Source organism: Canis lupus, chromosome X (genome assembly GCF_003254725.2).
Source record: "Canis lupus dingo isolate Sandy chromosome X, ASM325472v2, whole genome shotgun sequence".
Lineage (NCBI taxonomy): Eukaryota > Metazoa > Chordata > Mammalia > Carnivora > Canidae > Canis > Canis lupus.
The window spans coordinates 1,892,203-1,910,661 of NC_064281.1; the positions used below are offsets into that span (position 1 = coordinate 1,892,203).

General features: G+C 48.3%; 1 protein-coding gene across 2 annotated transcripts in view; it reads right to left on the reverse strand.

Annotated features, from left to right (window-relative positions):
• The window catches only part of PRKX (protein kinase X-linked), a 74,024-nt gene that overhangs the window by 22,769 nt on the left and 32,796 nt on the right, over positions 1 to 18,459 (reverse strand). Inside the window, exons 1-2 of one of the 2 annotated variants that reach the window (XM_035711724.2) lie at positions 11,164 to 11,315; positions 8,728 to 8,991 (exon numbers count right to left, since the gene is read on the reverse strand). In XM_035711724.2, coding sequence (XP_035567617.1) covers positions 8,728 to 8,991; positions 11,164 to 11,300 — 401 coding nt within the window. In that variant the 5' untranslated portion in view covers positions 11,301 to 11,315. Of the gene's footprint in view, positions 1 to 8,727; positions 8,992 to 11,163; positions 11,316 to 18,459 lie in introns of those variants that run through there. The other variant, XM_025435735.3, reaches the window with a different exon arrangement.

Sequence of the window (18,459 nt, forward strand, 5' to 3'; positions counted from 1 at the left end):
CAATGGCCAAGAGGCAGGTGCCACCCAAGTGCCCATCAGCGGGTGAATGGATAAAGGAAATGCAGTCCCTTCACACAATGGACCATGATTCAGCCTGAAAAAGGCAAAAACCCCATAACACCTGCTACCATATGGGTGAACCTCGAGGACACGATGCTGAGTGACTGAAGCCAGACCCAGGAAGACAAACACTGTATGATGTCACATGTATGGAGCCCCCAGAGCAGCGAAAGGCAGAGACAGAGGGCAGGTGGCAGCTCCAGGGGCTGGGGAGGCCACTGAACAGGGACAGAGCGTCGCTTGGGGAGGATGCGGAGTTCTGCAGGTGGATGGTGCGTCTAGTGAACCGTGTGCCTGAAAACGGTGAAGACGGTCAATTTTATACCAAGTACCTTTTGCAACAATCTTTATAAAAAGTGCAGAGACGGAGGAGACCCGGCGCAGAGGGGTGTCCTCCAAGGAAGAGAGATGCAAGAAGCGTCTGATAAGGTGGCGGGAAGGCAAGCGGGATCTCAGCAGGGGCTGGGCAGAGGCTGGGTTTGGAAAGGGCCTGGGAAATTGTGACCAGAGAGAGACAGCTGCGTGCGGTTGGGGCTCTCCCGCCAGGGAGTGTCACGTGCGGTTCTCCACTTGGCACCTGACACCCTGGGCACACCTGCAGGCCACCTGCGCCCATCTTGCCAACTGAGGGGGGCCCTTCATGCGGGAGTCCCCGGCCGGTGGCGCGCCCAGGGTTGCCTGAAGCTGGCTGGAAATCGAGTTCCCAGCTCCTATTAGAAGCAGGTGGAGGTGGCCGCGGGTCACCGTAGGCATCAGGTACATCAGGTCTCCACTTGCGTTTGGAAAGGTGAGTCTTTCAAGCCCCGTCCTCGGGTCAGGGGCACAGGCGGAAGGCTGTTACGACGTTCCAGTTCCTAAGCTGCGTCGGGTAGCCCGATGCGTCTTCCTTCCTGCAAACGGCCCCCAGTGCTGCGTGGACGTGCAGCGAGGTGTGGGTGGCTACAGGGCTTCGGGCTGCGGGAGACACGGGAAGATGAGACGACCAGCCCCGGGCGTTACGCAGAGCCTGCGGCGCAGCCTGTGAATTATCCATGCTGCCGGTCTTATCTCCTCCTGCTCACTCAGCTCACGAGAGCAGGCCAGGTGACACCAGTCTGCTCACTGCTACCAGCACCACCGTGACGGGGTAGGAGACCACATGAACCACAGAGGGACGGGACTCTGCAAGGGACCGATGTCCACATGCTCGTGTGTTCTGAACCTCCCATTGCCTCCTGGGGCGTCTGTCCAGCGGTGAACTGTGTTCCTCCAAAAGTCCTAAACCCCAGAGCCTAAGAATGTGATCTCATTCGGAAACAGGGTCTCACAGATGTAATTAAGATGACGTCATATTGGGTCAAGATGCTAACCCAGTAACTGGTGTCCCTGTAAGGAGACAGGGGACAGAGACCTCTCTCCACACTGCGAGGCCATCCAAAGATCAGCAGGAATCCTCATCCAGGACCCAAGCTGCCCGGCACGTAGACCTTGGACTTCCAGCCCCCAGACCTGTGACAAATCAACTGCCTATAAGGTTGTCAATCCTCTCAGATTAGAACCCCAGGCTCCTGACCTCATTGAACCTCAATTACCTCTCAAAAGCACTATCTCCAAATACGGTCACCTTGGGAGGGTTGAAGCTTCAACACAGGAATTTTGGAGGGACGTAATTCAGCCCATAGCAGTGGTGATGGTGGTGATGATGGTGATGCTGGTAATGGTGATGCTGGCGATGACAGTGCTGATGGTGGTGATGGTGGTGATGGTGATGATGGTGATCATGATGGTGATGGCGGTGGTGACGGTAATGGTGAGGATGGTGAGGATGGTGATGATGGTGATTATGCTCGTTAGGTTGGTGATGGTGGTGCTGATGGTTGATAGTGATGATGGAGAGGATAAAGTCGGAAGCACCTTATGTCTACTCAATGCTTACTATGTGCCAGGAACTCTTCTAAGGATGTACTTCCCAATGAGCAGATCCACCCATTCTTACAATACTACAGAGTGGGAACAATTCTCACTTCACTGATGGCTCCTCTCTTCACTCCTAATCCCTCCTCTAAGGGACTTCCATTAATAGAGGCTGAGGGTGAAAATGAAGGTGTGGGGTCGACGAACACTGTTGCAAAGCACAAGCAGACAGGCTGCGTTGAGGACAGCATGGCGAAATGGCCCTGGCTACTTCTATTCTACTTCTGACTCCACAATTTGAGTACATCAGGTACCTGGTATATGTGAATTCAACTGGGTCTGGCTCCTTTCAGTCATGGTAATTGCTCTCAAGGTTCAGTGATGCTGTGGTTTTCTTATTTTTTGCAGCTGAACAACCATCCACGGTATGACTATACCTTCTGGTCAGTTTTAACCAGCTCACACAGCACATGGTCTTAGTTCAGGGGTCAGTAAACTTTCTGTGGAAATGGCCAGGTGGAGAATATATTGAAAAGATAATATAATTTCATTGTGTAGAAAGTAAATTGGTATTAAGAGGTATGCACTGGGGCACCCCGGGGGGCTCAGCGGTTTAGCGGCGCCTTCAGTCCAGGGCATGATCCTGGAGACCTGGGATCTAGTCCCACACCCCACATCGGGCTCCCTGCATGGAGCCTGCTTCTCCCTCTGTCTGTGTCTCTGCCTCTTTCTCTCTCTCTCTCTCTCATGAATAAATAAAATTTTTTAAAAAAGAGGTATGCACTGCTGTCCACAACAGCCAAAATATGGAAAAAGCCCAGATGCCCACTGATAGACAAATGCATAAAGAAGATGTGGTCTATATATGCAATGCAATATTACTCAGCCATCGAAAAGAATGAAATCTCGCCATTTGCAATGCCATGGATGCAACAGAAGGTGTTCTGCTAAGTGAAATAAATCAGTGAAGAAAGACAAATACCATATGATTCCACTCAGATGTGGAATTTGAGAAAGAAAACAGATGAACGTAGGGGAAGGGAAAATAAACTAGGATGAAACCAGAGAGGGAGGCAAACCATGAGGGTCTCTTAGCTCTAGGGAACAAACTGAGGGTCGCTGGAGGGGAGGGGAGTGGAGGGATGGGGTGCCTGGGTGATGGGCAAGAAGGAGGGCACATGATGTGATGAGCGCTGCCGGTTATACGCAACTGCTGGATCACTAAATTCTACCCCTGAAACTAAAAATATACTGTATGTTCATTAAATTGAATTGAAATTTTTTTTAAAGGTATGCATTGCCAAGCACCACTCTCTTGGTCTACGTACTCCTAAGACCCTCACTTATTTATTTATTTATTTATCCCCTCACTTATTTTATAAATAAAGTTTTATTGGCACACCGCCGCAATTCATTCATTTACATATTGTCTCTGGACATCTGGTCTCTGCTGCAGACACAGGACTCTGCTCCTGTAGCATGAGAGCTGCTGTAGACAAGACGTAAACAAACTATGCGAACATGTTCTAATAAAACTTTATTTATAAAACCACAAGCGGTGGGCCAGATCTCAAGGGCCTCTGTTTGCTGAGTCCTGGTGTAGAGAAAAGAACTAGAGAGAGGGATGGATTTCAAAGCCAGGCTTTCATCTAACACTCAAGCTTTTATAGTTTCAGTTTTCATTTCCCTGAAACAGAGGCCCTCACCAGTTTCACAGTTTAAGCTGAGCTTCACCTCTGGCGGGTTTTCTAACAGGTTAACACATTGCAACCCACACCTCAGGCCAGAACATTTCAACTCCAGGGTCACGTACCCAGATCAGCTGTGTGCAGCACAGCAAGCACTTGCTGCTGCGAATCAGTGCAATAGGTAGGTGAGAGCTTTAGGGTAAGCAAAGAGGTACAAGAATAATTCACAAAAGATACGTAAGAACTCATGGTCTTAAATACAACTAGTAAGGTCTGGAGTCATTGTTTGCTCTTCTGTTGAAAATAAAAATGTGTATTTTTAATTCTGTCCCCCCCGCAGAATTCTCTTAGAAGCAATGAAACCCCCACAGCAAAGGGTATCCCTGGGGTGGGGGAAGTTTTTAAATTACTATTTCCCACCAAAAGGGTCCAGAGTTCCTTAAAGAAGTGGCCGACAGCAGGGTAGAGAGGAGACGTGAACAGGGATCCGGGGGACTTTTCTCTAGACAATGAAAGCAAGGACGTTCTCCAAGCCAGTGAGATTCTGGCAAAACGGTACAGAGGGCAGCTTGAAGGGGCCATTGTTGCTTATTTAATTATTTATTTATTTTTAAGATTTTATTTATTTATTCACGAGAGACACAGAGAGAGAGGCGGAGACACAGGCAGAGGGAGCAGCAGGCTCCATGCAGGGAGCCTGATGCGGGACTCGATCCCAGAATACGCCCTGAACCAAAGGCAGATGCTCAACCGCTGAGCCACCCTGGTGCCCCTGTTGCTTTTTTAATTGAGACAAAATTCACAGAACATAAAATCTGCCATTTTACTTTTTAATTTTTTTTAAGTTTATCTCTTTTTTAAAGTAATCTCTATATCCAACAAGAGGCTCAAACTCATGACCCTGAGTTCAAGGGCTACCCTCTTCCAGCTGAGCCAGGCAGGCACCCCGAAATTTCCCATTTTAAAGCAAGCAAAGAATAATTTATAAAAATAAATAAATAAATAAAGCAAGCAAAGATAAGCTTTACAGGGAAGAAAAAGACATTTTTCAGACATGGGGGAAATCTGAATATTCACTGGGTCTTCAATGATCTTAAAAAATTTTTCCTTTTATTCTGTAAGATGTGATAATGGCACAGATGTTATTTTATTTTTAAATCATTATTTGTTAGAGAGAGCGTGGTATGCACTTGCTTTAAAAATAATACAAGGGAAAAAAATAAAAATAATACAAGGAACAAAAATGTGGGAGAGGCAAAAAGTCAAGTGAGGTGACAAAGCTTTGATGCCTACTGAATCTGGGCTTTAAGGTAAATTCTTCTCTCTGCTTTTGTGGCTGTTTGGGAATATTAAGTAACAATTGCAAAAAATTGGCTACAATGTTATTTATCCCTAGCAAGAGGCTAGGCACGAAAATCCAAAGGACAGTATTCAATGTTACATTTAAATTTTAAAAACTGAAATAGAATAACTAAATGAAATGTATTGGTATTTTTGTTTTAATCATTTTAGAAAATGAAAAATAATAATCCTAGGGGCACCCGGGTGGCTCAGTTGGTTAAGCGTCTGCCTTCGGCTCAATTCATGATCTCAGGGTCCTAGAATCAAGTGCCCCATCGGGATCCCTGCTCAGAAGGGAGTCTGCTTCTTTCTCTGCCCTCCCCTGTTCATGCCTGTCCTCTCTCTCCAAAATACATAAAATCTTAAAAAAAAAAAAAGGATCCTAGCATGTCCCTTATTCTGTTACACAGTCTACCTGCATAACAGAATGTGTGTGTGCCAGTCACTTTCATACAATGAAAGGAAATATCACTGTAATTACACAAGAGTTCCGTAAGATTACGTTAGAAGAGGAAAAATCCATCCATTATTGAGAACCGAGGGAAAGCATGAAAACTGCAGTCACCGTGAGCCAGCGAGCATACAATTCGATTCGTACGTTAGGAAGAATTTCGCAGCACCTCACTGTAAGCCACGCCGTAAAAAAAAAAAAAAAAAGGGAGAAACATGCTTTCTTGAATTACGTGTTCCAAAACATTATTGGGGATGAAACTCTGTTTGGTTCCATGTCTTTTGGTGATCCCTGGGGACATTTCTTCCCATATTTGAGCAAAAGTCAGGTCAGCTGTCTGAATACCGAACCGGAAGACAGACCATGAGCACCACGTCACCAGAGCTGGCCCAGAAGGGAAATACCTCTTCCGGCAAACCAACAAACACACGTAGAAAAAAATAAAGGGGGAGAAATGATTTTGCAATCTAAGCCCATGACTAAAAACATAAACATCTTTGAAAAAGCAACGTATCAAAAAATAAAATAAAATGAAAAAAATTTTTAGAAGCAACATACCACGATGGTAATGAGGCCTTTTTTTCCAAAATTCCACATCGTATGTTAATTGCTTGATGTAGAAAGTCACCAACATGCATTTAATCTGCTGCGTTAACAGCAGAGGAACATGGCTACCCACACTTAAAATCAAGTGAATTTGTGGAATATTTGATGTGTAGTTGGCTTGAATCAGACTTCCAAATAAAATGACTTAGAAGGGACGCCTGAGTGGCTCAGTGGTTGAGCATCTGCCTTCGACTCAGGGCATGATTCTGGGTCCTGGGATCGAGTCCCACATCGGGCTCCCTGCATGGAGCCTGCTTCTCCCTCTGCCTGTGTCTCTGCCTCTCTCTCTCTCTCTGTGTCTCTCATGAATAAATAAATAAAATCCTTTTTATAATAAATAAATAGACTTAAAAAGAAGAAAAGTAAATGTACCATATACCACATGCTGTCAATAGGGGGCAGCCTCCATGTTATAAACCAATTATTCTGTGTTAATAGGGTCTTCATAGGTCTATGTGAAAGTACTTCATTTTTATGTGCTTTATTCTTAGATATGACATAGAATTATATAACGGAAAATCAGATTGAATTTAACTGCCTCACAAAGTGTTCCTGGGATGGCCCCTTTCTTAATAACTGTCAGAGAAGAATCCTTTACTACAAAACTGCATCCTCCACACAATCAAGTTTCTCATAAATGCAGATGTTTCCATAATACAAGGAATAGAATTATGTTAGCCAATCCCACATTATCAAGAAATGGAACAACACAAGTGTATTGTCTTTCTCTTTTAAGTTCTTATTTTTAAGTAATCTCTATACCCAGCGTGGGGCTCAAACTCACGACCCTGAGACCAAGACCAAAGCTGAGATCAAGAGTTAGATGCTTAGGGACGCCTGGGTAGCTCAGCAGCAGAGCGTCTGCCTTTGGCTCACGGTGTGACCCCACGGTCCTGGGATCGAGTCCCACATCAGGTTCCCCATAGGGAGCCTGTTTCTCCCTCTGCCTGTGTCTGTGCCTTTCTCTCTGTGTCTCTCATGAACAAATAAATAAAATCTTTTTAAAAAAATCTAGAATTATGTTCAAAAGCGAATCTTTAGACACCAAGAGAAGCAAGACTTCTGGCTTATATGAATGGGATTGAAAATATTATGGTTTCCCTGTATTCTCTATGTAAGGGCTGCATTGTTCCTAATGGAGGGAATATGCTCCTTGTAAACTGCGGCCCTGAAAGACCCACGAACATCAACACACACCAGCTGTGCAAGCACACCAGCCTCACGGAAGCTGGATGCTGTATTTTTATACATTATATATCGCATAATTGCACATATTGGCTGTAAATGTTTTCCCAGGGAAATGAGGCACTCTCGACCATCGGGCGGAGTACGCTAAAAAGGCGTTTTACGCCCAACTCCATTAGGATTTCATTTTATGGGGCTGCTCTTGATGAGATCGATGCCGGTGCAAAGGAGGCTGAGAATGTTTGTTCCGGTGAGTGGGCCATTAGAGACCTAAGGACAGAACTCAGCTGACCCATAAATACTCGGCACAGCGGATATCCCATGCCTTCATTTCCACTGAAAAACACTGGAACTGATTATCTACTTGCTCAGCCAGAGGACTTTCTCCTTGTTTGGTTACTGTCAGAAATAAAAACCAAGATACAAAGTCATTTTCAAAAGACCCCAAGGTGACCTTGTGCATCATCCCTTCTTGTCAAAGATGATGAACTGATCATATGCACCTCTACCCCCTCCCAAAAGGCAAAATGAATGACAGAAAGGAAGCTCTCAAAAGCTTAAAGCATGGGGCGCCCAGGGGTTCTGTCGATGAAGCATTTGCCTTGAGCTCAGGTCATGACCTCAGGGTCCTGGGATCAAGTCTCGCATCGGGCTCCCTGCTTCTCCCTCTCCTCCTGCAACTGCGTCCTGCTTGTGCTCTCTAACTCTTGTTCTTTCTCTTAAATAAATAAAATCTTTAAAAAAAAAAAAAGTATAATGCATGAGGATTCATAGGGGACAAGCAAAATTTTGGAAGCTGCCCCAGGAGTTGGATCCAAAAAACAGAACAGTCTGACCTGCGTATTATAAGTGGTTTTCAGCTAAGAGAGGAAATGAGCTGAGGGGAAGAGGAGAGAGCTTCTTGATGCACAATATACACACACGTATAATCCTGATAAAAAAAGAGTAAGTAACGGGAGATATACCACCGCACACCTGTTGGCGGCTAGTAATGAAAAGGCAAGACGTAAGAGGTGTTGGTGAGGATGTGCAGAAAGGGGAGCCCTCGTGCGCGGCTGGTGGGAATGCACGCTGGTGCAGCCGCTCTGGAGAAAAGTGTAGAGGTTCCTCAAAAGAGTTAAAAATAGAGCTACCCTACAACCCAGCAACTCCACATCTGGGTATTTATGGAAAGAAAACGAAGACGCTACCTTAAATACATACTTGCCTCCCCATATTCCCACCCGGGTGTCCACTGACAGATGAACGGATAGAGAATGTGGTCTCTACGTGCAATGGGCTATCTCGTTCGTCCTTGAAAGAGCAGATCGCGCCATCTGTGACAACCTGGATGGACCTTGAGGCCATTATGTCAAGGAAGAGAAGTCGGGCACGGAAAGTCAAACAGGGCACGACCCCACTTCCACATGGAATCCCCAAACAACCCAACTGGCGGGAACAGGGGGCCGAAGGGTGGCTGCCGGACACGGCGGCAGCGGGGGGCGGGAGGCAGTGACCACTTACTTGTCTACCAATTTCTTGGCGAAGCCGAAGTCGGTGAGCTTGATGTGACCCTCCCTGTCTAGCAGAATGTTCTCGGGCTTCAAGTCCCTGTAGACAATTTCCTTGGAGTGCAGGTACTCAATGGCACAGATGATCTCCGCCGAGTAGAAGAGCCCCGTGCTGCTGGAGAAGCGGCCGCGGTTGCGCAGGTAGCTGAAGAGCTCGCCGCCCGGCACGAACTCCATCAGCATGTAGAGGAAGCGCTCGTCGTGGCACGTCCAGAACCTGCGGGACAGCAGCGCGGGGGGTGGGGAGAGCTGAGCCGGGGAGCCACACCAACGGGCGTCAGCTAGACACAGGGCACAGCGTGGGTAAGGGGGGCATGACGGGTGTCGCGTACACAGACGGGAAGATGCTCATTCGGAGGAACGGGTGCCAAATACACAGATGGGCGGATGTTAAAACCTGCGAGACATAGATGTGAACAGATGGGCTGTGACGTGTATAGACACACGTTCAGGGGCAGCTGGGTTTCTAGGTAGAGGGACAGCTGGGTGGCTCAGTGGTTGAGCATCTGCCTTCAGCTCAGGTCATGATCCCAGAGTCCTGGGATCGAGTCCCACATCGGGCTCCCTGCTCAGCGGGGAGTCTGCTTCTGCCTCCACCCCTCAACCCCTCTTGGGTTCTCTCTCACACATATAAATAGTAAATAAATAAATAAATAAATAAATAATTATAAAAAAAAGAAAAAATAAATAAATAAAATTTAAAAATAAAAAAATAAAAAGATTTGCGTCTAGGCACACGTTACGGTTCAGGTGGATGTTAACATGCGTGTAGATACCCGTCAGGGTGTAGGTATCCTGGAAAATGCACCAAGGTCTCAGAACGGACAAAAGTAAATACCGTGTTTTCATAACACATTGGCCAAGAGGATGAATTGGGTCCCCCAAGATCGTATGTGGAAGCCCGAACCCCCAGGATTTCACAATGGGATTATATTAGGAGAAAAGGTGTTTGAAAAAAGGGATTAAGGTACAATGAGGTCAGTAGGGTGGGTTCTGATCACATAGGAGTGGGGTCCTTATAGGAAGAGGAGATGAAGACACAAACTCGCACAGAGGGACGATCACGTGAGGACACGGGGAGAACATGGGGTCTCCATGCCAGAAGGCCTCAGGGGGAACCAGCCTCGGCCCTGCCTGGATCTCAGGCTCCCGACCTCCAGGACTATGGGGCATGTGTGTTGTTTAAGGCCCCTGATGTGGGATTTGTCTTGGCAGCCAAAGCAAACTCATACACACTGGACACATCTTTAGGGGATCACACCCAGTTCGGACACCCAGCACTCTAATGAAGACAAAAAACGTACAGTAGGTGAACACCATGCCTCCCAAACACCTGCCGGGAAAAGGTGGCCAGTAAAAATGTCCAACGTAAGATTTCTAAGCAGTGATGGATAGGAGACTTCCCGAGAGAGTCAGAAGAAGCGCATCCTCCTTACGAAGGCGTTCCCGAGCTCTGTTACTGGAAGGAGAGGTGGTGATGGGGAAGGCAGGGGGTGGAGGGGGGGACAAAAGACGCCAGGTCCCGTCTGTATTGGAGAAGTCTTGGCTGAAGGAAATGAAACAAACCCGTAGGGGGATCGGCAGTGATGGAGGAAGAATGTCTTCTCGTCGAGGAGACGTGGGGAGAAGAGAAACGAGCTTTGGAAGCACGGGCTGCGTTTCTGAGAAGATGTAGGAAGCACAAGTTCGCACTTGGTACCATCCCGGCTATGAGACGAGCCCCCGTGAAAGCCACCCCACAGGATGGGGGCGGGGTGCCCAGGTCGATGTTAACCACGGCCACACTATGCTGTCAACGCCGCAAGGCTTCTGGGATCAGGACAGTCTGGTGCTTCCCTGCAGAGCTGACTCCCCATGAGCTGCGTCCATCCGGGCTTCACCAGAAGTACACTTACGCCCCAGAGAACCATCCATCCATCCTTGCAGGAGGATGCTCAGGGCACCTGCTGTACCAGAGGGTCTCACCTGCTGGGATGGGCCATCCCAATAAAGTAAAATAAAGACAAAGCACTGGGGGACACAGTTTGCCATGACATGAAGACTAACTCAAGGGGAAATCATAAAGGGATAATATGCAGAGGTCAGGACACTGTGACACGGGACGCAAGAGAGGACAAAAAATCCCAATCGCAGAAAAGAAAAACTCGGCTATGTCCAAGGAAAGCATTTTAAGAAAGAATGCTTAGTTTGTCCATCACCGTGTTTACAGGCTGGCAAAACCCGGGTTGTACGCAAAAAAGCAGTGGAAACGTGCAGAGCCTTTGCGGTGAGCATGCCATTCGGGAAGGCGCGTACCCGCACGAGGGCTTTGCACAAATGCCGTGCTCTCTCCCAGCTGCTACGAGCAAGGCAACCCCGGGGCTCGTAGGAGGCCCCCGTTTTCACTTACTGAAAGCTCTGATTTCTGTGTCTTGCTTCCCCTTCTCGTCTCTTGTAGCTCAGAAGGCTCAAGACTGGCAGTACTGAGGCATGAACGGATACAGGAAGCAGGAACAGTGTTTTGGGGTTTTTCGTTGCTATGGTCATTTCCTGGAGAAATCTTTTACGGTTACATGACTCACTAGCTAGCTATACTCTTTCTATCACTTAAAGCCCAGAGGAGGGTTTTCTTTCAGCCACATGCTCCATTTCTCGATTAATATGGCAGGAACATTCCTTCCCGTGACGCCTCCATATAAATGCTGAGTATTTCAAATGCATATGGCGGCCACACTCTGCTTTCATGGGGGAGCGTGGACTCCAACAACGACGTCAGCACTCTGGTGGGGTAGTATCGCCTAAGGTCCAAATAACACCAGAGTGCTGAGCTTTTACAATGAACCTCTCTATGTAGTAAGCTGGTGATGTTCTGGATTTCTCTGGAATGGGATGAGTAGCATATTTAGGTGGAACTCACCAGAAAACGTGTTCCAGAATGTTGTCGGGGCAGCCCTGAGCCCTTGTAAAGTCCCCAAATGGTCAAAGTTTTCCAAGTCAGAGCATTACCATTTTCCACTACTTTGTTGAACTCCTTTGAAAAGACAGGAAAATATGCAAAACCCTATGTCCCTACCACTCAAATGCATTAAGGCCGTGCATGCACTCACGCAACACACGCACACACCAATTAGTATGCACCCATTCTTTACATATATTCTATACCCACTCCTATTGCTCCACAGCCTGGGTAATAATCTACACGGATCCCTTCTCAGCTCTTGAGAACAATGCATCCGCCATGTCCCAAAGCAACCTAATTTCACCCTCCAAAGGCGTCGGAGATAATTCACAATGGGGGAGATTAGAACAGGGCCCATCCAGAGTCCAAGGTAAGAAAGGAAAGAGAACTTTCAGCATCCAGCCAAGTGGAATGTGTCAATCCCCAAGACAGTACGGCTGGAGATCAGGAGATGCAGGCTGATCTCAGAGTCTACCACCTGGGTGCCAGATGAGTTGTAATTTCGTCCGTGGAGAGGCTGGGATATAGATAAGCACATAAAAGTTAGGATTTAAAGTTCATCATCCTGCTGCCAATTCCAACACGTGTTGTTCTTTTTCCCCCAAGCCACCAAGTCGTTCTGTGACACCAGCTGGGTGTCCTACGATTTAACTCAGTTCTGACACTGTATACACCTGGAGACAACAGGCGATCCCACAGGGTAAGGGTTAAGCCCTACAACACGCCCCTCAACGCATGCACTTCAGATGCCCATCACAAGTCCAGGTCCTGTGCTTCTGATAGAGCTGCTATAAGGCAGAGGTTCCAAAGACTCCTCCTTGGGTTCCATTAAGCTGGCGGAGGGCCTCACAGAGCTCAGGGCAACATGTTACTCAGGGGATCGCCGGGTTATCATAGAGACATAACTCAGGAACAGCCGGATGGAAGAGATGCAGGAGAAGCTTCCGAGCCTGCTCCAGGTCTACCACTCTTCCCAAATCTCCCCAAATTCACCATCCTGGAAGCTCCCCTATTCTGTCCTTCTGTGGTATCATGGAGGCTTCATCACGTAGGCAAGGATGATTAAATCACTGGCCACAGGATTAACTCAGCCTCCAGCCCCTCTGCCCTCCCTGCCGGCGGCTGCCTATCTACTGTGGGGCCAAGAATTCCAATCTCCCAATTACAGGATTGGTTCCCTTGGCAACCAGCCGGGCCCCAGGGTGTTGTCCAAAGTCACCTCTTTCACATAACAAAAGCCACCTTTGTCTCTCTTATCACTGAGGAAATTCCAAGGGTTTTAGGAGCTCAGTGCCAGGGATGAAGAGCAAACATGCATTTCTTACAAATCACAACATCACGGTGGCAAATGTCACACACACAAACGGCTGAGTGGGGAGAACTAGACCGGTACTTATTTGTTACACGTTTGTTGCACGGATCTCTCAATAAAATCAAACAAAGCATCAACCACAACCCTAAAATAGACTCTCTCTATCAAGCAGGCTGTCAATTCTACGGACACACACATCACATGCATGTGCATGGGTCATCAGCACCCTTGAGAAACAGTGGTTTTCAAATAAAGGGGCTGCACAAGGAATCAAAAACCGAGACTATAGGGCAGCCCGGGTGGCTCAGCGGTTTAGCGCCTGCCTTCCGCCCAGGGCATGATCCTGGAGTCCCAGCATTGAGTCCCACATCAGGCTCCCTGCATGGGGCCTGCTTCTCCCTCTGCCTGTGTCTCTGCCTCTCTCTCTCTCCCTCTTCCCTCTGTGTGTGTTTGGGGGGGGGGGGGGGGGGTTCTCATGAATAAATAAAAATAAAATCTTAAAAAAAAAAAAAGAGAGAGACTATGAAGAAAAAAACAAATTCCTGCGGGTCCCTGGTTCCTCGGCCTTTCTTCAAGCTAAATAAATATCCTAAGGGGAAAAAAAATTCCATGGGCACAAATTTACATTAATAAGACTTTTCTTACATGGAAAGAATGTGAAACGTGTTGCGTGTTATTAATAAAAGCCAAAATATTCAAAGAGGTGCTGAGACGTTACTATTCTGAAAACATCTGAGGCACTAAGTCATTACTTGGGGCTTGTGGGCGGAGCAGAGGAGTCTAGGCGGCCACAGATGAAATAAAATCTGAGTTAAGAAAATGAGAAACAAAGGACTAAAGGCATCAGTCAGTGCGCTAATTAATTCATTCCCATTCATTGCAGGACTCTGCCCCTGGCGCTGAGTCTATAAAAAGCAAAACTGCAAGGGGGCAAGAGAAGGAAGCAGGTTTGTCATGAGTGGTATGAGAGAAGGAGGCATTTCTGGATCTCAAGTCCAGTATATATTAGAGTCTTGCTTGCGCACCAGGGATCAGAAACTAAGGAAACACACTCTATCCACCTCCACACTCACTTGCACTTTGCTTCATTTATGGATAAATTTTGACCAAGGATCCCCTGTGTGCCAGGTACACAGCCCTGTAAAGGGCAGCTCTTGTGCTGACCAGTCCTGAGCCCTGTGGCCTAAGGAGGAAACACAGAATGGCAGTGGGGAGTCAAGAAAGGTGGAGGGAAGGCCCTGCAGACAGGATGCACCTGTGGTCAAAGCAGGCTGGACGTGGGACACTTAAGAAGGTGGGAAATAGAGGCACCAGGCAAACACTGAGATGTGGCAAAGAGCCTGCACTCTATACCACACACAAAGGACACCCCTCCATGGGATCACACTGCAGACACTGGCACAGGCCAGGGCTCATGTCAGAAGGAAGCTCCAGCCTGGTATCCAGAGTGGACACTGAGAAGAAAGCGGGGCATGTGGATGAGCTGCAGTAGCTTCTGTGAAGATGCCACTGAACTGGACAGATCTGGAGATGTGGAGCAGAACTGGAGAGGGCAGGGCCCCGGGCTGGAGTGAACACAGGAGCAAAGAAAAGCAGATGAAAAATGGTGCCCGGTTGCTGGGGATTTACCCCAAATATACAGATGCAATGAAACGCCAGGACACCTGCACCCCGATATTTAGAGCAGCAATGTCCACAATAGCGAAACTGTGGAAGGAGCCTCAGTGTCCATCAAAAGAAGAATGGATAAAGAAGATGTGGTCTCTAGATACAGTGGGATATGACTCAGCCATTAGAAATGACAAATACCCACCATTTGCTTCAACGTGGATGGAACTGGAGGGTATTATGCTGAGGGAAATAAGTCAATCGGAGAAGGACAAACAGTGTATGTTCTCATTCATTTAGGAAATATAAATAATAGTGAAAGGGAATAGAAGGGAAAGGAAAAGAAATGTGTGGGAAATATCAGAAAGGGAGACAGAACATAAAGACTCCTAACTCTGGGAAACGAACTAGGGGTGGTGGAAGGGGAGGAGGGCGGGGGGTGGGGGTGAATGGGTGATGGGCACTGAGGGGGGCACTTGACGGGATGAGCACTGGGTATTATTCTATACATTGGCAAATTGAACACCAATAAAAAATAAATTAAAAAAAAAAAAAGAAAAAGAAAAATGGTGCCCGGGGGGCTGGAAGGACCATCTGGGGAAGTCGAAAGGAAGAAATGATTGGGGATAGGAAGCCAGGAGGAAGGTCAAGAATTCTTGTTTGGACAGAAGGACTGTGAACTGCCTGGGAGGCATCTGAACAGGACAGACCAGGAGTGGGCCTCAAACATCCAGCTCAAGGGGGCAACAGGGGTGAAGCAAGCAGCATGGCTTAGCTGGAGTCGCCAAGTCCAAAACTGGAAGCAAGGTGGTCGTGGTGATGAGAGCAGGATTTCTGGAGCACACGCACACCCGTGCACACACTTGCTCCAACACCAACATCCCAAATATGTCCTCTCAAAAACCCCCACAAGGGATCCCAGTGAAGGTGGGATGGAAACAGAGGGAAGGTATAAAATAAAGAGCAGGTGCATACACACTTTAAGGACACAACAATCCATCTCAGACTGTGCATGGGATGACCTGGTCACGAGGGAGGGTGGGAAGAAGATAGGAGAGTCCTGCGTGAAGCAAGCTGAACAAGGAAAGGAAAAGCAACAAGAGAAAATCTTAAATCCCACCACCAACGGGAGGGAGATAGAATTCGAGACTGAAAATGCACTCGAGCAGTTAGAGCGGGGACTTGAACAGATACTTGCACACCGCATGGTCCTCATCGCGTTAGTATGAGAGCCCGGATGTGGAAGCAATCCAAGTGTCTGGGGGTGGACGGATGGTTGGATGGATGGATGGATGGATGGATGGAAAAATGCATGAGTGCATGGGGAGATGGATAGATAAGTGGATGGATAAGTGGGTGGATGAATGGATGGATGGATGGATGGATGGATGGATGGATGGATGGAAAAATGCATGAGTGCATGTGGAGATGGATAGATAAGTGGATGGATAAGTGGGTGGATGGATGGATGGATGGATGGATGATGATGGAGGAATGGATGGATGGGTAGGTGGATGGATGATGATGATGATGATGGAAGAATGGATGATGGATGATGGATCAGTGGATGGATGTATAGGTGGGTGGATGGATGGATGGATGGATGGATGGATGGATGGACGGATGGGTGGACGGATGGATGGATGGATGGGTGGATGGATGGATGGATGGATGGATAAATAACTGGATGCACTGATGGATGCATGGGTGGCTAGACAGCATATGGCCCATGCATAGAATGGAATACAAGTCAGCCTTGAAAAGGATGTTCTGCACCTGCTTCAATGTGAACGGACCCTGGGGACATGGGGCTGAGTGACGTGAGCCAGACACAGAAGGACAGATGCTAACTGATTCCACGTATATGGGGTCCGTACACGAATCACGTGCATAGAGTCAGAGATGGTGGGGTCAAGGGCTGTGGTGATGGGAATGGGGAGTTACAGCTTCATGGGGTCTAGAACTTCAGTTTGGGATGATGGAAAGCGCTGGACATAACGGTGGGGACGGCTGCACAACAGCGTGAATGTGTCGATGCCACTGAGCTGCCCACTTACAAACGGGTGAGACGGCCAACTGTATGTTTGGGATGAGAGGAGAAAATTAAACTTTTTAAGTGCATTCAAGAGTACGTGTGAACCTACGAAGAGCAAAAAAAGAAACAGGCCGTAGTTTACGGTGACAAGGAACACACGGGACGTTCCGACTCTGGGCCCCCCTGGTCCCTGACCTCAGCGCAGAGTAATGGTTTCTGCTGTTAACACCGAGCACTGTCTCTCCCTTTGCAATGTCTGCGGCGGGGCTCGTCCTCGAAGGTGTTAATTGACTGGAAACGCAAGCTCGCTCATTTAAGGAGTCTCCTAATTTCTCCTGGGGCTACGGTAAGGGTGCGCCTCTGCCCTAAACCATGAACGCGAGAGACCGCCTGCGCGTGTCACCCTATCCGTTCTTGCTCACCTCTTTGTGCAACCTGAGGCTCTGGAACGTTCCTTCTCCTTTTCGACCTGGCTCCGTGGCAACCAGCCCTGCCCCAAGGCGCCCTTGGCAACAGGGGAACAGCTCCACCAATGACATGAGCACGGGCAAAGGGACAGGGACAGCAGACCCAAGGTGGTGGACATGGACACCTATCGTAGCCTAAAGCACAGGCCTGGCTCTGCTCGCATGCAGTGGGTCACCCCGGGCAGGGGCCTGCTGTGGGGTCCGCAGCTGATCATCACTGATGGAGTAATCGAGATCTCGGCTTAGAGGCTGGGCCCAGAAAGGGCGAGCAGGATCGCATGCACGGCCACCTAGAGGTGCATGGAAGGGGCCCAAAAGACATCACCCAGGGAGGGAAGACAGAGGAGCCACCCGGAGAACAGACAAGATCAAACTCCCCAGTCCCGTGAAGGTGCAAACATTCGGGGATCCACATGGACTTGCACGACAACACATTTGCTGAGGGCTGGAGTCAGGAGCAGGGGTTTCTGGCCATGATGTTTGCCCGGGCTCTGGACTCCGTGGCTGCAGGCAACACGTCCTGCTTCGTTACGCAGCCCGGGTGACCTGCACCCTGTTACCTTGGGTTCTCCCAATGCCCTATGAGGGAATGCTCTGCTCTTCTGCTCAAGCTCTGTTGTGCTTTTGCCCCTTGTGACACTTAGTTTGATGGATCAACTGCTCTACGTCCTGGTGCCCGGACATGGGGTCTAACAGGAGTCTCGACGTTGCTGGGAAGGTATAGATATTTGGATGATTGACATCTACTGTCAATCGGCTTTAGGAGAAGCACATGATCTTCCATAATGTAGGTGGACCTCGTCTAGTCGGTTGAGAGCCGTAGGGGAAAAAAATGTAGGCAACTGGGGGGCTGAGTCGGTGAAGCATCTGCCTTCGGCTCAAGTCCTGATGTCAGGGTCCTGGGATCGAGCCCCACATCGGGCTCCCTGCTCTGCAGGAAGTATTCTCTCTCTCTCTCTCTCTCTCTCAAAAATTAATAAAATGTCAAACAACAAGTATCCATCTACACATCATTTATCTATGTACCAGTGTCTCATCTATCTACCCACCCTGTGTGCTTTCCTTTGGTCCATCCATCCATCCATCCATCCATCCATGCATCCATCCATCCATCCATGCATCCATCCATGCATCCATCTACCCATCCATCCATCCATCCACCCATCCATCCATCCATGCATCCATCCATCCATCCATGCATCCATCCATCTATCCATGCATCCATCCATCCATCTACCCATCCATCCATCCATCCATCCATCCATCCATCCATTCATCCATCCATCCACCCACCCACCCATCCATCCATCCACTGTACCCACTAT